This window comes from Mustela erminea, chromosome 2, assembly GCF_009829155.1.
Source record: "Mustela erminea isolate mMusErm1 chromosome 2, mMusErm1.Pri, whole genome shotgun sequence".
Taxonomy (NCBI): Eukaryota; Metazoa; Chordata; class Mammalia; order Carnivora; family Mustelidae; genus Mustela; species Mustela erminea.
Genome location: NC_045615.1, coordinates 99,208,002 through 99,231,755, shown reverse-complemented (window position 1 = coordinate 99,231,755; position 23,754 = coordinate 99,208,002). Strand labels below are relative to the sequence as shown.

The following is a 23,754-nucleotide window of genomic DNA, read 5'->3' as shown; positions in this document are numbered from 1 at the left end:
AGATTTACAGGAGCACAGAAAGGCCCAGAACCCAACATTTCACTGTGCCTGGAATCTAGTCAAAGATGACCAGACATGCAAAGAGGTAGCAATCTGTGATCCATAATGAGGAGTACAACCAAGCAATCAAAAATGACCTAGAATGGACAGGATTTTAGAATTAGCAGAGAATGGCATCAGAATTCATCACAACGGTATATTCCATGTGCTCAAACACTTAAGTAGAGACACAGAAGATCCAAAAAGAGACCCAGGTCAGACTTAGAGACGAAACTACCATGTAGTGATGACAGAGCGTGAACTGGGCTGACAGCCTGGACACTGCAGAGGATAGGATTCAAAGGCCTGAAGACAAGAGCGGTGCGAGACCAGACAGAACATGAGAAAAACACCCAGAGGAGCCTCAGGGAGCCCCGTACAGGACACCCCAAGCACCCAAATATGCAGCTAACTAGAGTCCCTTTAGGAGGGAATAAAAACCAGTGGGCAGGGCCAGAAAGGATATCTGAGGAAATAATGGCCCCAAATTTCACAAACTTTAAGAAAACTATTAAGCCAGAGGTCTTAGTTCAACAAAATGAAGCACAAGAAACCTAAGGAAAGTTACCCTGAGGCACATTAAAATCAAATCACTCAAAACCAATAAAGTGTCCAGAAGCCAGAGAAAACAAAGGAACAATCTGGAGAACCACAGGGAGTTACATGGGAGATGAGCATAAAGGACTGCCCCAAAACAACAATGACACCCAAATCACAGCACATTTCAAGGACATAAAAATGGAGTATGGAATAAACAAGGTCTAAAAAAGAGAAAAAGGAAAATTATTTGAATTATCATTATTATTAGAATTGAAATTATTTTTCATCCCCAGTGTTACTATTTAGAAAACAACTCTATTTTTAATTCTAAGTCTGTCTTTGCCGTCCCTTGGTATAATCAGATGAGCTCACAGAAATCTGAGGGAAAGCTGCTGGCATGTTTTGCAGGTGGCATCGCTCCCCCAAGCTGCGTGTGGGGCTCAGGCCCCCCGGAGCCAGAGACGGCACGTGTCCTTGCATGTCCCGTGTGTGCACAGCGGAATGCGTCTGGTAGGGGCACCCGTCACAAATCCATAAGCATCAGGTCGTGGGTCTATACCCTGATCTTGCCACTTGGGCCCCTGGACAGGCTTCCCCCAAGCTGGGCGGCGTGTCTGGCCAGAGGGGGTCCCAGCCCTCCCCGTGTAGGGACTGGCCAAGGAGACTCCTCACACACAGGTGTCCACGTGCAAAGAAAATCCTGGGGGGTTCCGCCATGCACTTTCATTGAGAAGACCAGGAAGGAAGACTGAGTATTTAAGCAGAAGAGGCTCCCAGAGCCCTGATAGGGGATCGGGGAAGCCAAAACCATGGCTGCAACAGGCCTTTGTCATCAACAGCAAAAGAGATCAAAGCGGAACAGCAGGCAAGGAGGGGGAAGCAAGTGCTCTTTACCCATAAAGACAAAGACAAGAAGCGGCAACGCGCAGTCACTCCTGCCCCAGATACAAGGATGTTGGGAGATGAAGTTACTACACACACCTCTAAAAAAGAAGAAATATAAGGCTATCCTGTTTTCAGAAATATCAGGACCCCTAATGCCAACACTTACTAGACTGGGACGTCATTATTTACTTTCCCATCTGGGGATGAATGCACCAGGGGATAAATTCACCAGCTGCCACAGGAGAACAACTATTTCTATGTATGTGGAAGTCATAATAAAAAGATAACAAGAGAAAAGGAACCATGCTCCTAGAAAATGAAAAAATACAAAAACAAAAGTAAAAAAGACAAAAGTCATCTGAATTTCAAAAAAACACCAAAGTTTTAGTATTTTAAAAATCCCATATATAGGGCGCCTGGGTGGCTCAGTGGGTTAAGCCGCTGCCTTCGGCTCAGGTCATGATCTCAGGGTCCTGGGATCGAGTCCCGTGTCGGGCTCTCTGCTCAGCAGGGAGCCTGCTTCCATCTCTCTCTCTCTCTGCCTGCCTCTCCATCTACTTGTGATCTCTCTCTATCAAATAAAAAAAAAAAATCTCATATATATCATTCAAAGTTAGATATCTAACATTCTAACATTCAAAGTTAAACTGTACTGTACTTCCCATTTTGCCACAAGATGTTATTGAACACAGACCACAGGCCACAAGATACCTGTCGGTAAGAGAGACGAAAAGCAATGGGTCGCCAGGACCAAGGACCCTATAGGGAAGAGCCCCATGCCTGCAGACGTGTAGCAGGTCTCCCCAGGAAGGCCGGATCAGGAACAGCTCTGACAAGTCTCACTCTGAGGGACAACTGACCATCAGTTGCAACAGCACAATATCCAGCCATAAAAAACAAGTTCATGCACTAAACAGACATGAAAAAACCACAAGAGAGAACTGAAAAGAAACGGAATACCGTATGTAATCACAAAAAAGTAGGTGTGCTTATGAGCCAAGAGAAAGACTGAGAGAAACAAAAACAAACAAATTTCACCAGCATACGGTACTTTACTTGACAGACATGTTTAAAGGGGGAGCAACCCATCAGAAGAAGGTAAGACGCCCCCAGAGCTGGTAGGTGGATACACAGTCAAGGCCCTGGGGTGTGGACACTTGAGACAGGCGCTCACCACACAACTCCTGGAACTCTCATGTGTCCAAGCGCCAGCTTGTCAGACGATGGTGGGGCACACAGGGCTTGGAGCGCGGCAAAGGAGCGTCTACCACTGCTCTGCGGCTTCCCACAGCCCAAAGGAGCCAGCTCTGTACCCTCACCACATCTGTTGTCACCCTTTCCGCTTGCAAAGATCAATAAGAACACAAAGGGACTGTCAGCACAGTTTAAACCCACTCATATTCTAGAATAAGCTGGGTCTAAGCTAATGCACAGAAAGCAACTGAAAAGAGGAGAGAGGCAGAACACCTCCAGCCTGAGGCTAAGACAAGCATCAGAGTCCAAAGCTACAACATGGTGCAGGGGGTGAGGGGACACACGCAGAAGCTTCTCAAGCCACTAATGCCTTCTGAACGTGCCTGACTGCTGGCATTCCAGCTGCACAGGTCCTCATGTTGGCAGCTACAGCTCAATGACAAGAAACCAAACACCCACCTTCCCAATGTCCTGCAGCGTTGCCAGCTCCAGGATCTGAGAGAGAACATCCAAGGCAGAGCGCAGAAAGCCTCCAAACTTTTCAGTGCTGTTCTGAAGATCCAAGGTAACCTTGGGAAGGTGGAGGAAAAGAACACAGGATTACTTGCACCATCCCATCTGTCACGTGCAACAAAAATATGCGCCGTCCATGTGGTGGGAGGTGTCCTGCTCTGCAACCCTACACACGTGCCATGAGGGCTATCTGTTTGCAGTCAGCGCTGGGAAAATGCCTCGGAAAGGAAACACCTCTTCCAGATAGCTGTATAAAACTGGCATCTTTCAGAAGCATCTTCCAACTTACATCGATGCTACTGAAAGAAAGAATTTCTGATCTTCTATCATGAGGGGGGGAAAATGTAAATGTCCATTATAACCAGCATCTGATAAGCACGAGATCAAAAAATAAAAAATACACAACTTGTTCTAAATATATTAGTATCCCTGAGGAATCATTATCAAATCCAGAAACCGCCTTTCAGCCTGGCTATGGCAAAATATTAAATTCATCTTAAGAAGGATTAAATTAGGATTCTAAAGGGCCCAGTTGAATTCAGTTATGCAACTCCCCTACTTAACAGCCTAAGAGAAGGGGTCAGCTCCAAAGACAAAACATGGAACAAGGGCCAGGAGGGGAGAGATCAACTATGAAAATAAAAACCAGCAAAAACGCTGCAACAGAGAAAAGAATCTGCTCCATGAACTCAAATATAGCCCCTCATGAGAGAGAAAGCACTCCTGGGCCATGGGGGAGGGGGGCAGGCGAGACACACATGGAAGACAACCACTGGGCAGGCCCGAGTCCCGTGGCTGCTCTGTGTCACCAGGAGGGGCCTTTCCAACAATCTGAGGAAGGACAAGTAGAGCCACATCCCACAGGGGCAGGACAGAAGGCGCTCACCTCCAGCAGGCAGGGCAGGGCAAGGGGGCGAGGGGCAAGCACACAGGAAGGCCGAGCTTGAAGAAGAACAGAGGTGACACCAGGCCACAGGACATGGAAGGGGGCTGAGAACGGAGCCAGAGTGGAGGGCCACAGACACGGCCACTCAGGAGGAGGAATGAAGATGAAGAGACCTTGTGACGAATCTCACATGTGCCAGGCACTCCAAACACGCCAATAAGGCGGGCGTCTGAGATACTGGGGGGCCACGGTGCATGGGGTATAGCGTGAAGCCCAGGACTTCCCAGAGGGGAAATGCACTTGATCTTAGCCAAAAGGCCAAGAAGTGACCCAGAGGGGAAATGATAAGGATGGAGTAGATGCCAGGAGCATCAACAGGGTCCCAAGACCAGAGACAGGAGTTGAAAACAGGCAGAAAAAAACACTTTCTCTCTGCAGGATTTCCATCGTGCCCCCTGCCACTTGGGTGGGTGACAGGAGAAACACAGACTAAAGAGAGCCTCTGAATCTGCTGCAAACACAGCTGAAGATTCGTACCTTTCAAAATCATCAATATTCTTCAGAAAAGAAGCCAGATGAGGTTTATATACGGTTTTCAAAAAAACTGAGAAATATCAATCAGTAACAAAAGATGATGACCATCTGGGGACATATTTATCAAGAAATATATAAAATCTATGTGAAGTAATCTTCAAAAATTCTTTTTAAAAATTCTTTAAACTTTACGTACATCTGAGGCACATACAAGAACGTTTCAATAAACAAAAGAGCATTTGGACAGGTGTATTTCACATCTCAATATTGGTTCTCTCTGAATTAATCTATAAATTTAACATGACCCCAGTGGAAATATTCTCAGGACCCTTTGGAACTAGATGAGCTTATTCTAGTGCACAAATACAAAAATAAAGGAACATCAAGAAAAGATTCTAAGGCAGAATAGGGGAACTGACTGCCTCAAAGATGTACTCCAGAGCTACATAATGGGCATGCATGCTTCTAACAGAGGAACAGATGGACAGACTAATGTCACCAAATAGTAGATGAAATACAGACCCACGAGAATTCAGCATCTGGAAAAGGCTGTGTTTCAGATTAGTTAGTGCAGGAGAAACGGCTCACTAGGGAAACAGTGCTGGGGGCAACTAAGCAGGTAGGTCACCAGTGAAAAGCCCTAAGAGAAACACGGGAGATTTTTCCTTCATTGTCTCAGCATGAGAAAGCCGAAACACACCTGTGCAGAAGAGTGGACAAGCAGACTGCTCTCCCTGCAGACACCTGTCTGTAAGGTTGGCCCTCAGGAGTGTCTGCACACCTGGCCCGTCGGCAGGCCCTACACTGCTGGCGGGGTTCTCTGGGCCTAGACTATGGCAATGAAGCCCATGTTTTTAGCTGCACACCTATATTCCTCTGTGAGCCCGTGGTTTTGCTTCATGTCAGGCAGAGAAGCCTCTGTGGTTTGGGGACAAGTGTGGGGGAGACAGAGCACAGCAAGCCTGCACCTGGATTCCTGCAGACCACGCCCTTCCCACACGGCGATAAAAAAAAGTCCCAGCTATGAGAATGTGTACACACCAAGGCCCGAGGCCTGCCAGCCCGTACTGGACTGTGAGGCAGCCCGGGATGCCCAGACACAGCACGGCTAAACCCAGAGATCACTGCTCCCATGCTTGTGTGATGAGAGCTACCATAATCAAAGCTGAAAGACAAACTGGGAGAAACTACTGATTCACAGGGACTTCCTTGTACGCCCATCTATGTACGTACACAAGCGATCAATCTTAAGAAAGACACCATGATCGATTAGAGAATTGTGTGCATATTTTCACAAAAGGAGCCGCACCTTGTAGTTGGCGTGAGTAGCTTTCAGGACGTCGTGCAATTTGAGGTACGAAGGAAGGTGACAGAAACTCCCCAACGATGAGGACTTATTTGCTGTAACAGGCCCTGGGGCATCAGATTGTCGAGAGGCTTTAAAACACACAAAATACACGTTGAGCTCAAAAGTACACACTTGCCAAGTTAAAGAGATTACTGGCAATAACAATTTTTTAAACGTATGATAACAGAATAAATTCAAATTCTTCCTCTGACTTTTTAATTACTTAGAAGTAACAAGGAATTGACATAAGCATAAACAGAGTCTGAATATCTCCCCCAAAACAATGAGGTGAGATGAGAAAAAAGAAGAGCAGCAGCATGCTACCATCTGGCACGGTTTGGCTGCCTGGCTGCGCATCAGAGGAGCCGCAAGCCAGTGGCCTCTAGCCCTCACATGGGCCCTAGCACCTGCGGCTCCCAGTGGCACGGTGGGGCTAAGCCCAGCCAAAGTGACCAGGAGCCCCGGACGCCAACAGCGTGCTTCCAGACTGAAGATGGCAAGTAGACCGTCACGAAATGCCAAGCACTAAGTAAAACTGTTCTCAAAATTTAAAGATTATTGACTCGCAGCCCTCTCTTTAATCCACCGAAGATGATCAGTGACATACGACATTTGTCAAGTTCAGAAGCTTTCAAAGCTGGTAAAGCTTCCTGCAGTGCCCTGTCAGTCCTCAGAAAGAAGCACTTTTCGAAAGCCTTAACGTCATGTGTCTCCTGGGAGGATCACGAATGACCCCCAAGCGCCGTGAGATGTGCCAACGGGTCTGGTGGGAGTGCGACAGCACAGGTCAGTCACCTCTCACCCTGCCTAGGCTTTCCTGTGCCCATTCATGGCCGGTCCAGAAGTCACAGGGCCCCACGCAAACGTCGGCCCCTCCCAGGGGTGGCAACCCCGCCACACATCTAAGTTTGTCGGGTTCCTCTCACTCAGATGATTGTTCCCCACATCGGCACTTTAGGCTTTAATCTTCACATGTCAGGACAAACTCTTTCATCCACTAGCTCTGTTCCTGGCTATCCACACATACCTCCCTGACTGAAATTGTAAATGGAAAGAGGGAGAAGCGGGACAGGGAGGACAGCAGGCAGGACAGCTTGCTGGGGGCCAGCGGCCCACAGACCACCACGGCCACGTGTCAGCCAGTGACACAGAGTGATGCCAAGACGGGAACGTGGTCCACACTCATTTAGGAATTAATATTTAACATCTGAAACCAAACCAGGGAAACGCCTTCTCTGGCTTCACTGCTGTGAACTTTATTTCCAAAAACTACCAAGCTATTAAATTAAGCTGGGCGTGAATGTGATCTCGCTGATATGCAGGCGCCCCAGCCCCAGCCTTCCCCGTCGTCATTTCATACCTGGACTGGCTTCACTGCCTTTCTTGGGGCTCAAGGGCACAGAGGCTGGCTCTCCGGGTTCTTTCTCCTTTCCCTTCCGTCGGATGGGACTCAAAGATGGAGGGTTTGTCAGAGATGGCAAGGCTGCCTATAATAAAAACAAGAGTCCATGAAGGGCACCCAACCAACACGGAAACTGAAAGTCACACACAAGACTTCCCATTTCTTAAGCACAACTACATATGATCATTTTTCTCTGTGAGTCCTCATTCACAGAATTCAGACACAGTCCACAGAGCACCTGCTGTAGCCCTCATAGCAATCATACTGGCAGGTATGGATCTAGAACCTTCTAACAGGTGCGCTGTGAGTGACCGAGGATGCAAGGCCCCTCGGAGAGCCAGGTGGGGCCCACTGCCCCCAGCAGCAAGCAGCCAGGGCACTCTGCGGGAGGCAGGATGTGACAAATGTATGAAGCAACGCTGTAAACCCGTTCTTCAAATGAGAAAATGGGTTCAGAGACGAAGTAACTTCTTGAACACTAAAGCTAACAAGTCACCCAGCTCGGGGTCCACAGACCCTGTACACAGGGCAGAGGACGTGCTGTGGGGGCACTGGCGTGGGGGCACGGTGAGGACCCCAGGGAAGGGACGTGCCCGGCGGGCCCCAGCTCTGCTCCTCTCTCCATGGTCTCAGAGAAGCGGATGGAATGGGACAAACGGCTGCCACAGGAGAGCAGACCGAAGGCAGCAGGGACAGACAGACCAGCCAGGACAGGGGCTGCTGCATCTGGAGCGCCTACCAAGGGAGGGGAGACAAATGCAAGGGATCACACAGTCCCTTCCTGTGAAATGTCTGGGATGGGCAGGTCTATAGAAACAACAAGCAGCTGGTGGCCACCTGGAGCTGGGGGGCATGGGAAGTTTGGGGGGCGGTGACACCTAAATGGCACAGCATTCCTTCCCGGGCTCTCAATGGATTGTGGTGATGGCCACATGATTGTGGGCACAGGAAAACCCACACAATCCTATGCTTCGAACTGATGAGCTATAGGGCACAGGAACTGCGCTGCAACTGAGGATATGAAGAATGCCGTCTGAAGCAGGAGGAGGGAAAGAGAGGGGGCGGAATGTCCACCAGGCCGCCAAGTGGCACCAGAATGGGGAAGCCCATGCACAGACGCGCGTACATGCTCAGCTACGTGTGATCTGCATGTGCGTGCGTCTGTGTAGACACTGGTGCGCATGTGCGTAGGGTCTGCAGGACGTTTAGCAGGGAAAACTCAGGACCTGACAAGGAACAGTGAGGAGCTAGGAGACCTCCATGCTCCCAGCTAACAGAGCACAAAGTGAGGGGAGTGTGCGTGCAGGGGTGAAGCCAAGCAGTCCAGACTCATGTCTGAGATCTGCGGGCCATCCCAGCAGAGGCGTCACATGTCTCTGCAGATGCACCATGACGGAGCCAGGGCCTCCGACGTGTGACCATCTGCACTGCCCACCCGTACTGAGCCACGGTCCACACGTGGTCACTTCCATATAATGACAAACAAAATTAGCAGCTCAGCACCTCAGCTGCACTGGCCACATTTCAAGTGCTCACTCGCCACGTGTGGTTAGCAGCTGCCGTCCAGGCTGGCTGAGACACACGCGTTCCCACTGCTGCAGAGCCACACTGGAGGGCACCTGCCCAGGAGTATCGAGACAGAAGGCAACCTAGGACAGAGCCTAGAGGCTCTCTGTGGTGGGCAGAGAGATGAAACCAGGGTAGAGAAAAACTAGAGACAACCTGGAGGCCAGAAGGAGCACCCGTGTCAGGACCAGCGTGGCGGCTCCAAGGGTGTGGAGCAGCAGTTAAGACAGGACCCAAGAGGCACCCACAAGACTCAAAAACTGATCTTGGCAGGAAGCACAGCTCTGGAGAATAGTGGCCAAAAGTCGACCTGCCGGGTTTAAGAATCGGGGGCCGAAGTTGCGGATTGCGTCCAGGCTGGTGCTGGGGCAGCAGGAGGCACTAAGGTGTTAAGTGGGGAGACTCTTTAGAAAAGTCTGTAGTGATGGGGAGACCAAATGGCCACTAAGGGAGAACATGATGTTCAAAGAGGTTTTTCGTGGTGGAAGTAACTTCAGGTGGAAAATACAGGAGAGCAAAGAACTGGGTCTGATTATAAGTGAACTCATCTATCTGAAGTTCACTGTGCAAACGGTTTGCCATTTGTTCTGAAGTTCATTCTGTGGAACTGTGCTTCTCATAGAAGCAGAATGGCCTGCGGACGTCCCAGGACATGGCAACGTCAAATTTTTTTTTTTTTTTTTTTTTTTAATTTGAGAGAGAGGCAGTGAGAGAGAACATGAGCGAGGAGGTGGTCAGAGAGAGAAGCAGACTCCCGGTGGAGCCGGGAGCCCGATGCGGGACTCGATCCCGGGACTCCAGGATCATGACCTGAGCCGAAGGCAGTCGTCCAACCAACTGAGCCACCCAGGCGTCCCGGCAACGTCAATTCTGAGCTTATTCGGCCACTGCCGAAAGCCTACAGACGCAGCTAGTTCTTTCCCTCTTAGAGGCGACAGTAAACAAGGATGGTAACGAAAAAGCTACAAATTGGAGGACACGTTTTGGTGTTAAATTTCCGGTCACCCTGGGAGCAATTTTGTTCATTTAGAGCAAAAGAGATTAAGGAAGAGGTAGATGAGTGAGCGAAGGCAGGTCTGGCGCCCATGGGGTCACCAAGGCTGCACTGATGCAGCTGCCCAGCCTGTAGTTACCTTTATTGCTGGTCCGGGAGCCACGTCGTCCAAGACGTGAGCACAGATATTAATCACCTTCAGCAGGTGCGAGAAAAGCTGTTCCACCATGGGCACCAGGGTCCGGTCACCCAGAGCTGGCCAGACCTCTTCCTGCTTGGCGGCTGCTGGGCTGACCTCTTCTTCGGAGGTCCATGAACTTCTCAGAGATTTGGGGGCACTGGCTGTGATACGGTACAAGGAGGGGGAGAGAAATCACCAGGGAAGCTGAGTCACTGAGACCCGCCCCCTTTGAGTTTGCTGGACAGCTCCACTGTGTGGTCACCTGCTCCCTCCAACTGCAAATGGACTTGCATGAATGTCACCCCCAGATGCACACCCACCCCGGATGTGCCAATCACCCCAGGCCCTCTGGACCTTTACAGCCACTGGTGGCCACGGCCTACTGCTCCTGCCCTTCAGAATCTTCCCCCTGCCAGCCCACAGACGGGATCTCGTTGAGACTCTCTCTCTTGCCTCGACTGTGCCATGAACCTTCCAAGTGGGTTTCCCTACCTTTTCCTCCAAGCCACACTCAGGCCCGCGGAGGGACCCTGCCCTGGGCTAGGCTGTGAGGCAATTCTGTGACCTCCCACAGCAAACACACAGTCCTCCGTAATGAAGCAGCACCCCACACCCACCAAGTTCAGGGCCCTTCTTCCTCACGGCCCACACTCTCCATCCCGGGACTCACCTGATATCCCAGACAACTCACAGTCCTCAGATGTCACACAACTTTTCATGTCTCCATACCTTCGAACAGGCTATGCCCTCCACCTGGGGTGCCCTGTCCTGCCAGCCCCTAAGACCTGCCTTCTGTGCTGGGCACCCACAAGAGAGTGGCTATGGCCTCCTGGTACTGCCCCTGGACTACGTGTTTCCCCACTGACCCACAGCTGACTAGAGAACAGCCCACACAGCATGCTATCTTACAGCCATGGTGCCTGCTGAAATGAAATTAGAAATAATTTCACCTGTAGCCAACTAAGGGTCTGCACAGGGAAAGGCTTCTTCAAACTACTCAGTCAGAACAGCTGCCCATAGCACACACCAGTTGGTCAAGTTGGATGCTCCAACTAGAGGATCAAACCATCGCTGGAGTAATTTCCCTCCGTGTGTTCATCACCCCACCCCCAGAAGGAACCCAAAAGCTCTAGACTGCAAGTCCCTGTTTCAGCTCAGCACCAGTACCTGCAAGCAAGTTTCCAGCTAAAATCAAAGCATCCTGATGGGCTGAGAGATCCAGTGGGAACCACGCTGACGAGAGCAAGGTGAGGATCATCGTGGCCATGCCAACAGTACAGCTCTTTCTCGACTCATCGGAGGCACTCAGTGGGGGCACCCTGGAAGCAGACATGTTGCCAGGTGAAATGACAAAAATTTTAAATCAAACAGTCCTGCCTTCTTGAATGAACCAGGAAGAAGGCATGTCACTGTATGTTTTGTACTAGATCATAAAGTTACTTCACTATTGTTAACTAACATTCTGTCAGTAAAACACAGCTCCATGAAAACCATTGACAAAGGAAACCAGGCAGCAGATCTGATTAAAACCACTGAACTGTTTTTTATAACTTTTTTGCTTTCTCTGGATTTTGACTTAGCATATTTTACTCCAATGCCAAAGTTGCTCAGAGTCAGATCAAGGTGCTGAAGCTCTGACTGGAAACTGTAGTTGCTCAGTAACCACCCGTGGACAAAGGGAAGCAAGCACTCTGGACCAGCAATCCAGCCGCTCCACGCAAATGTTAGCCGACCACACGCTGACACACGCAAGACGTCTGTAGATGCTTCCAAACATGATGGTGAGTCACCAAAATGCTTCTCAGAAATCAGTACACATAATAAAAGCTTACTCCTCAGTACTGTAAGAGATTCGAAATTATTTCACAAATGCTATTAGGGCCATCTACTGGAAGAAAGTCATTTTTAAATAAAAACTGCTCAGATGAACCTGACAGTTCCTATAGTCCATCAGGATTTTGTACAACTGGACACGACTGATTTCAAACAAAGAATGTTCCTAAGTTTCTAGTACATAGTGTAGACATTTGGAGAGAATTAAACCAATCAGAAACATCTTGCCTGGGGCGCCTGGGTGGCTCAGTAGGTTAAAGCCTCTGCCTTCGGCTCAGGTCATGATCCCGGGGTCCTGGGATAGAGGCCTGCCTCAGGCTCTCTGCTCAGCAGGGAGCCTGCCTCCCCCTCTCTCTCTGCCTGCCTCTCTGCCTACCTGTGATCTCTGTCAAATAAATAAATAAAATCTTTAAAGAAAAAACAAAAAAAGGAAATATCTTGCCAGCATATGTGAATTCTCCAAAATGAACCTACAAATGACACTCTGAAACCCTCCAAGGCACTGAAGAGTGAGCATCTGACACCCATGAGAATCCCAGCAAATCTAGACTTCCCGAGAGCTTTATCCCTAGTTTCCCATACAGCTAACAGGGCAAAAGCAAGGATTCCACTGGGTGCTTTTTTCCAAAAGGTCACACTGATAAAAGATTTAAGAAAGAAAACAGGGGATTCCAACTATAATGTCTGTATCACCTGAGTATAGATAACAATATGCTGAGAAAAATACATACCCACAATGCCAACCTAAACTCCAAATGCAGACGGGAAAGGCTGTTGAAAGGAGACACAGAGCTTCACAGCACCCAAACTAAAGGAGAAAAGGACAATAACATCACACCCATGTACACAAAACATTTATTAAGTTGAACGTTTCATCCTTCATAAAAAGTACAATAAACACATAAATGAGGTCTGTGTCTGACAATATCTGTCCTACCCTAGTATCAATTCATCCTTCCAAGACAGAGTGGGACAGGCAGAACACAGGCTCTAAGGAGAGCCCATTGTGTGCCATCAAGATAGGCCCGCAGCGGGCACAACCCTTCCCCTCCCTGCCTTAGTGCCCTTCCTCCCCGCCCCTGCTCTGCTCCTGCACCCAAGCTCACTGACATCCATCTCCTGACCTGACTGCAAGGACCACAAGGGCAGAGACCCTCATGTGTTTACATCCCAAGTCTAAAACAGTGCCCACCACATGAAGCCATAATAGATACAGTAAGTGAAGTTTATGATATTTTAAACAAATCAAAGGAAGACCAAACCAGAGAGGCCAAATAATATTTAGGTTTAAAAGGCACTTACGTACTTAGGAGGATAGCCTAATTCTAATTCTTGGCGTTTTCTACAACAGGCAAGCATTTCTTCCATCACATAAAACAATAAGGTTTAACCTAGTGATCCGCAAATTAACACTACTTTGTACAACAGTCTCTATTTCTGACTATGAAAGTTACCCTTGTTCATTTTAGAAAATTTGTAAATATCTGAAAAATATAAAGAAGGAAAAAAAGATCACAATCCGAAAACTGGCCATTTTTAGCCAGTCACTCTCCTGAGTATGTGAGGAGGGTACATGCGTGGCAGGGACTTCCGCACAGAGATGGGATTACACACAGGCACACTCCAACCCCACCGCCCTGTAGCACTACACCGTCCCCGAAGCCCTTGTCATCTACTGTGTAATAAATATGCTACCGTATGCAGAGTCTCATCAGAATCAGAACTTAATCATTGTGCATTCCTGGACATCACGGTCCTTTTCCAACGTCAGCGTCACAGGAAATGACACAGGTGAGTACGTTATACAAACACCTTTGCTGGCATTTCTGATTTCTTCCCCTAAGGGCCCATCACACATCACAGACTCAGTTATAGCAGAGGCATTCTGAACTTCTGACACATTACCAACTCTGATCATGGTAGTTTTTATTCTCACGTTTATGTCCTCCTGCACTGGTTGAGGTTTTTTTACAAAGAGCACTATTACTTGAATAACCAGGAAAAAAAAATAGTGTACTTCTCCATTAGAATACACCAAGATTCTGCTCCAAGAAGCACCAGTTCTTAGCGAGCCCCACAAATGCGAGCTCTCATGTAGCAGCTCACCACGAAGAACCAACTGCCAGGACCACCCAGGGTCAACTTCGCCAAGGCCATCCAAGGAGACTTACGGTGAGTGCACGCGTGGTCGACGTGACCAGTTCGCGGGAAACGGCCGCAATGACTCTGGAGAGGTTGTTTTCCACTGTGACGTCTGTCATGGTTGGCAGTAAGTTATAGCCTCTGTATATTCTAGCGAGAAAAACATGGAGACTTAAAATCTACTATTAAAGCTTACGATACTTCTAAAATTCAAAAGGCATTTCTAAGTTTGAGATTAAGACCTATGAGACATCCTAGCAGTCTTGACTTTGATGTGAAAGACAGACATGAAGTGAACCTGGGCACTACAGTGGTCACAGGAAGTCCTCTCCAGGCCCTGGCCCACCCTGAACACCCACGTCCCGGCGCCCCCCCCAGCATCTCCCACCGATCCCCCACCACAGCCTCGCAGCCCTCTCCCCACACGACCAAAGCACCCATCTTTCAAACTTTAAGTCAAAAACCTCCTTGAAGCTGGTCCTGATTCCCTGAAAGATGAAAGTGCCCTTCCCAACATCGCCCTCACGGCACACCCCAATGCCAGCCACTTGCTGAAGTCCCGCATGGACTCTGAGTCCCTGCCTTGGTTACCAGCGGCGCCTGAGCAGAACCAGCGCTGGAGTCACTTCTGAATCTCCAGGTATCCTCAGAACCCAACAATAAAACTCAGAAGACTTCTTTTCTTCCTGCATCAATTCTCAGAGAGCGGGCAGTGAAGGTGGCACGCCTGGCCACGGAGCTTTCTATGCAAGAACCAGGACAACACAGCCCGAGGCCAGAGGCCAGCCTACATGTAAAACTGGAGAGACTTTCAAAGTTGGAGCAAGGAACCAATTCTAACACGATGCTAGACTCATCTCTGCTGGCATTTCCTGAGATGATGCTCAGCAACAGCGACTTACCCTAAGCTTGTCCAACTCCGGGTGAGATCCTCTCATACTGCTTTTGCAATCTTAAAGGAATATTTAGCCCGAATCTTCTCAGAGAAAAGAAAAGGCCACTTCTTAGATTTACATAAAGGGAATTCTCTGAGAAAATTATTTCCGTGTGTTTTTTAAAAGCAACCTTTACGTGAGAAGAGATGACAGCTATCGAGGGAAGAACTTCCACATCTGATTGGCTTGAGTTCCAAATCCGTAACAAAAGCAATCAAGCAAACATCTCAGACCTGATGTCCAAGCTTTTAAAAAAAATTCCTACTAATAGAAAGGACAGCTACAAGTAAAACTCATTTTTAAAATAACATTTAAAACACAAGGAGTTAAACCTGCATGACAGTCTTTTACGATCACTTCTGCAGCCTTCTTCGCAAACTAAGATCCATAAGACTGACTGATTCATTAAAGCATTTCTGGGTCAATGACTGCACAGTGCGTGCGCTGGTCCAAGAGCTGAAGAGAGCGGGCTGTGTGCGCCCATGGCAGCAGCCACTAAAAGCATCTCCCAGCCAACGTGAACAGCAGTAACTGCAGCGATCCACACTAGTGGATAGTCCTAAAAAACACAGCCCAGGCCCCTGAAAGTTGAGGAGATGACAACCTCACCATACTATTCACCAGCAACACAAATGAAGCGAAAAAGTTACCGGACAGGTTTCTAGAAAAGACACAGCCTAAGCGTCACACACAAAAATACACTTTGAGAACTCGTCTGGTAGTGAGTGGACTGGAAGATTCATGAAGTCTTGCTGTGACTATGCCAGAGCTTCCTAAATGAAGACAGGCGGCAAATCTCAGAAAGGACGGACACCCTACCAAAGGGGACCACCTACGCAAACGCCCTCACCTGACTCTACCTCTCTGGAAAGCACGATGCATCAAGAAAGCCCCCCATGACATCCCCGCACGCAGCGCGCGTACCTGGTGATGGTGCTGACAGAGAAGTGAGATGGAGGCTGAGTCTCGTGCATGAGGAGCTTCAGGTAAACACTGCTTTGATCTCTCGCCACAGCCACGACGGGGTCGGCTTGTCCTTGGTCGCATTTATAGAACAGTTTCGGGACAAGCCTGAAACAGAAGTGGAGTGCATTCACTGACAGGGTCTGAGCCACACCTGCGCTGCACCACCCTCCTGTGTCGAGGTGGGGAGGCCTGAAACGCGGTCTAGCTGCAAACAGCTGCTCCCGCCTTGGGGGGGTCCCCCAGCCCAGCAGAGGGGGCTGCTAGTCCCAGGACCAACCGCCCACGCACCAGTCACGACACCTCTGCCATAATCAGGTGCCGTACTTCCTTTCTGCCTGCCGTATGCTTTAGAAGCTTTCTCTACATACAATAAAAGGCTCAGATTTCAAGTTCTCCTTCTTGTCCTCTTCAGGAAGACAAACAGGTATGTGTCTCCCCCATCCACGGAGAGTACCAAGCACAGAGCAGATCTGAACACCAGTAGCCGGCCCCTTCTCGTTTCTGCAATTCTGCCTGCAAATCCATCCCACACACTCCCAGATGGCAAAGCTCTAGCAGAAGCCCCTCACAAATCTATACTCCACTCAAAAGCAGAATACCGGGGTGCCTGGGGGGCTCAGTCATGATCTCAGGGTCCTGGGATCGAGCCCCGGGTTAGGCTCCCTGTTGAGCAGGAAGCCTGCTTCTCCCTCTGCCGCTCCCCCTGCTTGTGTTCCCTCTCCCGCTGCATATCTCAAATGAACATATAGTATCTTTAAAAAAAAATTTTTTTAAATGCAGAATACAGGCAACATTTCCTAAGAGAACAGAAGGGCCCGTTTCTGCAATTGGCAGTGTGTGTTCTGCAGAAGTGTGTTCATATGCTTTTGGACGGGGCTCATAACTCGTAGAAACAATCAACTACCTACTCACATTGGTCTGCAAACCCCAGTATCTTTAATAAAATCTCTCTTTTGTGGCGACCTGGTCATAAGCACAACTTCTTAAGGTAAAATAAATGGCTATCATTTGCAGAAAGAGGGAAAGGTTCAAAATCATTGTAGGCAAGTCACACTAATCCAGCTAAGTGCAAGAAAAAGTACACCTCACAAGTAATCAAAGAAATACGCAAATGACAACACTGAAAACAGAAAAGATACACATCAAAATGAAACCTTGGTTTTCAGTCATTTGATCACAGAGATTTTGATTTCCTCTTTTATATTTTCCCTAAACTTTGTTAAGTAAACATGTATTACTTCAAAAAGATGAGGTATTTTTCAGGACACCTGGGTGGCTCAGTCGGTTAAGCATCTGTCTGCCTTCGGCTCAGGTCATGATCCCAGGGTCCTGGGATCAATTCCCACATGGAGCTCCCTGCTCGGTGAGCCTGCTTCTCCCTCTCTCTCTGCCTGCTGCTCCCCCTGCTGTACTCTCTCTCTCTATCAAATAAATAAATAAAAACTTAAAAAAAAAAAAATACCAATTTCTGCTTCAACAACTGATACATACTTAACTTTTTTTTTTTTTTTTTTTTTAATCTTTTTTTGGTGAGAAGAATCGGGCACAATCATATTCTGGTCACTAAGAGACCAGTATGTTTCTGGAGAGCAATTTCACAGGAAGTACCAAAACCCATTAAAAAAAAATCCACTTCTAGGGGCACCTGGGTGGCTCAGTCGGTTAAAGTGGCTACCTTCAGCTCTGGTCATGATCCCAGGGGCCTGAGATCAAGCCCCACGTGGGGTTCCCCGCTCACAGGAGAACCTGCTTCTCCCTCTTCCTCTGCCTTCTGCTCTGCCTACTGTACTCTCTCACTCTGTCAAATAAATAAATAGAATCTTAAAAACAAACAAACAAACAAACAAAAACCACTTCTAGGTACCGACCCCAAAAAATGAGAACATGTGTCCACACAATGTCTTGTGGGCAGATGTTCAGCCAGTACAATCCACAGTAGCCACAAAAGTGGAAGTAATATCAGCCATGCGGTGATGGGGTCATGGAAATGTTCTAAAACTGGGATTGTGGTGATGGTTACACAAATCTCTATGTTTACTACAAATCACTAAATCGTACACTTAAAATGGGTGAATGTGAAGGGACACAAAATCATACTTCAGTAAAGCTATGAAAAATTAAAAACAAAACAAAACAAAAAAACCCACAACACCAGAAAGCTTGGCCTAGTAACTAAACTTCCAGGAATTAATTCTCAGAAAAAAATGTATACATCAGCATTTATGTATAACAATATTCACAAGCATTATTCATTTTGTAAGTCATAGAAAACTAACTGTCCAACCAAATAATATTTACATAAAAGTTTATCACAACTACAGAATAAGACACTGGCCACTCACTATATTTCTTTTTCTGAAACAGTATGCGTGGCCTTCACCAATCTCACTCTGTAGGACATGTCATGTAATTCAGTGCAAACATACGAACATATCTGAATACAGAGGGCGGCTCCAGATATCACTGGCAGAGTCAGGTTTTTTTTTTTTTTTTTAGAAGAGTCTGATAGCAGGAAGATGCGATAACATAGTACATGAAATGATCGGATCACTGAATTGCAAAATTGATCCCAATTTTGTAGAAGAGACTCATGCACAGGCAATACTCAACACATTCACAGTGATTGTCTCCATAGGCAGAGCCAAAGGAGATTTCTATGTTTTTCTTTGTGCTCTTTCCTACATTCTAAACTTCTCACAATGAAAGCACATCACTTTTGGAGGCTAGCCCTGTTTTTACCCTCACTTTATTTATTATTTTTTTAAGATTTTATTTATTTATTTGACAGAGAGAGAGATCACAGGTAGGCAGAGAGTCAGGCAGAGAGAGAGAGGGAAGAAGGCTCCCCGCTGAGCAGGGATGCTGAGGCAGATGTGGGGCTCGATCCCAGGACCCAGAGACCATGACCTGAGCCGAAGGCAGTGGCTTAATCCACTGAGCCACCCAGGCGCCCCTCACCCTCACTTTAGACTCCTGGTCTTTTCTGATGCTTTCAGAGGAGCTGAAAGTGAGCGTCCAGGATCCGGGAATGCTGACCTACTCTCAGATAACCAAGCTCCCCTCCGCCTACCACTTTGCACTTCCACCACCAAAGTGAGCAAAGAGAGAAAATGGGTGGTAGATACCTTATCAAGGCCGCTGCGGCAACATGCCGCACCCTGGGGTCCTCGTCCCCGAGCAGATAGATGACCACATCATGGAGCACTCGTTCTTGCAGTTTTAAAAGCTTCAGAGAGAAGAAAACAAAAACAGATACGACATCTGTCTTTAAGCCCATTTCATGTAAGATACTTTGGAAGGCCCCTGAGGGAATGCTCACGACCACTAGTCTTAAATTCACACACACAAGCATGACTGTCACAACCTGAATCGCAGGGTCAGTCTAGAACAGAGCACGCTCAGAGGAGACCCACACCCCTGAGAAGGCACGACTCCTGGAAGCTACGACATGGCCTCACAAAAATGAACTGCTTACCCCTGTGTAATGATGGGTCCCTCTGTGCAGGTTTTCTGCTTTTGCCTCCAAAAAGCTCACCAATCTAAAAAAAGAACATTTTTAACATGAAACAATTTAGTGACTCCATGGACACCCACTGTCCACCTGCACAACCCTGACACGCAGGACACAGAGGGCGGCTCGGAGGGGGCTGGTCCTGCCGCCCAGAAGACCACAGAGGGAGCACGATCTCAGACGCATGGAAGGACCAAGGTTTTAAGTAAGTGGACTTCATATTCCTCTCCTCATTTCAGACTTAGTGAACTGTTTTCATCAAAATAAATACTAATAATCTCATACTGTGAGAGACTCCAAGGGGCCTCAGAGTAAGCTCAGCCACCAGGGGAGGGGCCTGCTAACTCCGGGGAGGGGCTGCACAGCCTCTGGCAGGTTCCTTGCCCCTGGCCCAGGGTCCCTCCCAGCAGCCAAAGCTGAGAGCAACCCCTCATTCAGAGAGACATGCTGAGAGAGAAAGAAACTACCCACTAGCCGCTCAGGGGCACTAGCCCTGAGCCTGGCACACAGCAAGCACATTGTAACAGCTGCGTGGAAAACACCCAAACGCCTGGATAATAGAAGAAATTTCCCCTCCTAAAAGACATCTTAAGCCAAACTTGTTCTTAGAAAATGCAAAAGGTATCGCATTATTTTTTAATTGCAACAAAGTACAGATGAGCTGTGTGACCTAAGTTCGGTATAATGAGGACGTTCCTTTTGTCCACATGAGCAAGAGTGATGGCAGTCTGAGCTCTCCTGTACCCTCCATCCACGCCACTCAGGTGACTGAGACCACCAGAAAGACCTAATCCTCCACCTGTATTGTAAAACCCCAAGCACAAAGCAAGCTGAGGAGGAAAGCAGCATCAGCTCTCCACGCCACCCAGACTCCCAACTCACAGGTAACTTGACGACCATCATGAATGAGCACCTGAAGCAATGACCCAGGTCTCTCAGTTCCTGGCCCGAACTCCCGAGCAGCTTTGGTTTACAGACCTAAGGAACCTGATTCATCACTCACCTAAAGTCAATCTCTGCAAGAGTCTCGAGAAGCTCTGTCCTCACCAGCCAGTAGGAGCTGTCCCTCAGGGTCAGTAAGTCGGTGACCAGTTGCAGCCCCAGTTCGCTGTGGCTGCTGCTGCAAAGACTCGTGACACAGTGCTGGAATACAAGGTCGCCATGTGATGGGGTCAGGCTCAGCGCCGCCACTGCCTCCTGATGGTTCTGACAGCATGAGCATGCACGGCGTTCCCATTTCCTCCTCCTCTCACCGTGGCGGGGACGCTGAACTTTCCCCATGTCCCTTAGAAATGTCTTTAACTCCAGTTTAGCAATAAACATGTCCCTTCCCCATCACCGTATGTCCTCCTTCCTCCCAATGCTGTCTTAGTCAAGGCCTCTACTCCCAGACACCAATTTTGTGACCGCAGAGCAGGGGTAAACCTGTTCTAAAACAAGCCTCAGCAAAGGGGAGCCGGGCCCTTTGCTAAGCAGCCCTGTACTCCACAGTCCCGTCCCGTCCCCCCCCCCCCGCGGCACAGCCCCTCTGGCTGCGCCCTCCCCGCCCCTCAGGGCACACAGCAGATGCGAGTGGACTCAAGGTCAGAGACCTGCTGTGCTCCCGCAGACAAAGAGCAACTGAAACCTGACAATCATCTGGAATTAAGGAACACTTCCTGCCATGACATTCTGAAAAGGGAAGGTATCCTATTCATGTGACAACTGTCAGGGTTTTCCTTTGATCTTTACTAGTTAACCATTAGTGTTGGTGACTGGCCAGCTGTGATTCACAGACCAGCTGATCTAAAAAGGTCTAGCACGCCACCGCGTCCAGACCGGGTGTGCTGCAGGGACACGGCACGGAGCTCACTGAACAACGTCGCAGCCCCCCGGCCCCCAACTCAGCACCCTGTGGACCCAAGAGTGCCGGTGGGGTTTAATTCAACAGATTTTACCCTCCATGTTGGCCAAGTGTATGTCTAAATAGACCCTTTACGAAAAGAAACATTTCGAACAAACACTTGGAGTACTGAAACTCCCGCGACACCCTAGGAAACAAACCTGACCGGTGACACCTGCTTTCTGCAGCGGCATGGCAGACACACACGGCTGCTACTGTTTACAGCTTTGCAACGTCTATGACTATTTAGTATTAAGCCCGATATTAGTTATAACAGTGGCAAAATCTGCTAATCAAAGAACTGACTTCCACAAAAGATGATGCTTACCCTCACAGCTGTACAAGCCAACTTGCAAGTCACAGAAGATTCATCCTTCAAAGTTTTCTGCAGCAAAGGAATGCAGTCCACCAGAGAAAATGTATTTCCTGACCAGAAGAGCAAATAGTAAGCACCTTTACATAAACTTGAACTTGGGCATTCTACCTAGAAAATGCACTGAAAACTCTACCATTACCTGTCAAGGCTCTGACGGTGCCCATCCAGTCCCCCACTTGGAAGCGGGACCTGCTGAGGATGGAGGAGATGAGGGTCCCACAGAGAACAGCCGTGGCTCCTCTGACCTGGGGGTCTCCATGATCAATGTAGTTCAGGATGTCTGACACATACTGCTCCTCTGTAGAGATAAATTGCCCAGCCACTGTACAAGCCCCTACCATCAACTTTCTAACTCAGAACAAAAGCTTCATTCTCAGGAAAGAGGGAAAAAAAGAAAGGAGGGGGGCAATCCAAATCTAGAAGAGACTTGAATATTAATAGCCATGAGCAGTAAAAAAATACGGTGAGGTTTAAGGATTCTAGATTCATCACAGGTCTGCTATCACTTCAACACAACAGATGTTCTGGACTATAATTCCAGGTTGCCAAACAATAATAAAATTCCAAGATTTCACTTCCAAAAAAAAAAAAAAAGATTAGTCCACACTTACCTAATATGAATTCAAAAGCACAAGTGTGTCCCCTTGCCCAAGGAAAGGGGGAGAAGGCAGGAGGATAATTTTAGAAGTGTGGCTCCTCCCCCATCTACTCCACCATGAGAGTGGGTCCCAGAGCGTGTGCTACAGGAGCTGGATCTGCGGCTGCTCTGCTCGTCTCGGCTGCCACTTGTCTCTGAGTGTGAACATCTGGCATGGCTGAGTGTGACCCAAAGCAATTTTGATTATACACGATTTGTGCTTTTGGTAAAAATGCAGTATGTTATGTAAAGTGGCTCTTATGTTCCCACTTATCTACTGTCTTGTCACGTGTGTTTAAATGAAACGCTGCATCAACAGGGAGTCCAAAAGCAAAAAGCACTATTTATGAGTTTTATATGGAGCTATAACACAGTTCAAAAATACCACAAATCAACTCAGAACACATATTACTCTAAACCACAACAGCCAAAAAAATGGTCTGAAGTAGTTTCCAAAGTACCGACTAAATGTGAGGGACAAGCCATGAACTTGTAACATACCAGGGTGCTCCATGGTGTCAAGAGGCACTTTATAAAGTTTGCTGAAGAAGGACTCGGGATGAAGGGCCACAGCAGCTCCCACACAGCTGAGCGCCAGCGCCTTCACACTGACCCTCACGTCCCTATCCGGAACCAACACTGCAAGGAAACCACTGAGATCACCTTCCAAGCAACCAACATTTAGTTTCCACAGAAACAAAACTAGACCCAGTAACCCTGCTCCCCCAGCATCCCCCCCTTCTCCCATCAGTCAGTGAAAGCCACCGTTGGGCCCAGACTCTACTCCCTCCCTCTGCTACAGCAATGAGGCATAAATCAGCCACGAGGTGACCTTGAGACGTCAGTATTTCCTTCAGGTCTGTACCTGCCTTTCTATACTTACCATTTTTCTCCCCAGTCAGCAAAAATGAAGCAGACAGAAGGCGGACACAATGGACAAGAGGAACAGAATCGTCATCGGTAGACTGCCCTATGTCACCTTTGATCCGGCAAGGCTACAACACAGAAAGCAACACTTGTTGGTCTTAGGATCAAGGAACCAGCACATTCACTCACTAGTGTGTTCAACAAACAGGTCCAGAGCACCAATTATGCCAGGTGCTGGGCACACAGAGATGCCCATCTTTGTCCTCACAGACCATGGTGGAGCCCAATCAGAGCGGTCAGAGGCAGCTGAGCCACAGGGTCACATGGGCGGTGGCAGCGATGAGCTCAAGGTGCAGTGAGGACATGCTGGAGAGAAGGCAGCTGGGAGCCGGCACTCAGGAGAGGTTGCTCAGGCAAGAACAGCATGAGCCACCATCTAGAGGACAAAGGGCAGCTACTCAGGCAGAGGCAAGAGCCCTGCGAATGCCCAGAGCTGAGAGGGGGCAGACCTGGCTGGAGCAGG

At 48.4% G+C, this 23,754-nt stretch overlaps 1 protein-coding gene across 5 annotated transcripts in view; it reads right to left on the bottom strand.

Annotated features, from left to right (window-relative positions):
* The window catches only part of HTT (huntingtin), a 137,883-nt gene that overhangs the window by 62,313 nt on the left and 51,816 nt on the right, over positions 1 to 23,754 (bottom strand). For all 5 annotated transcript variants that reach the window (XR_004283340.1, XM_032333674.1, XM_032333675.1 and 2 more), the window contains 15 exons: positions 23,248 to 23,359; positions 22,866 to 23,003; positions 21,867 to 22,025; positions 21,680 to 21,777; positions 20,473 to 20,612; positions 19,434 to 19,497; positions 19,084 to 19,184; positions 15,917 to 16,063; positions 14,087 to 14,207; positions 12,647 to 12,723; positions 11,250 to 11,401; positions 10,041 to 10,243; positions 7,300 to 7,426; positions 5,901 to 6,028; positions 3,118 to 3,228 (listed from right to left, as the gene is read on the bottom strand). Coding sequence is in view for 4 of the 5 variants with exons in the window: in XM_032333674.1 (XP_032189565.1) it covers positions 3,118 to 3,228; positions 5,901 to 6,028; positions 7,300 to 7,426; positions 10,041 to 10,243; positions 11,250 to 11,401; positions 12,647 to 12,723; positions 14,087 to 14,207; positions 15,917 to 16,063; positions 19,084 to 19,184; positions 19,434 to 19,497; positions 20,473 to 20,612; positions 21,680 to 21,777; positions 21,867 to 22,025; positions 22,866 to 23,003; positions 23,248 to 23,359 (1,878 nt within the window). In the remaining variant the exon portion in view is untranslated. The remainder of the gene's footprint in view (positions 1 to 3,117; positions 3,229 to 5,900; positions 6,029 to 7,299; positions 7,427 to 10,040; positions 10,244 to 11,249; positions 11,402 to 12,646; positions 12,724 to 14,086; positions 14,208 to 15,916; positions 16,064 to 19,083; positions 19,185 to 19,433; positions 19,498 to 20,472; positions 20,613 to 21,679; positions 21,778 to 21,866; positions 22,026 to 22,865; positions 23,004 to 23,247; positions 23,360 to 23,754) is intronic.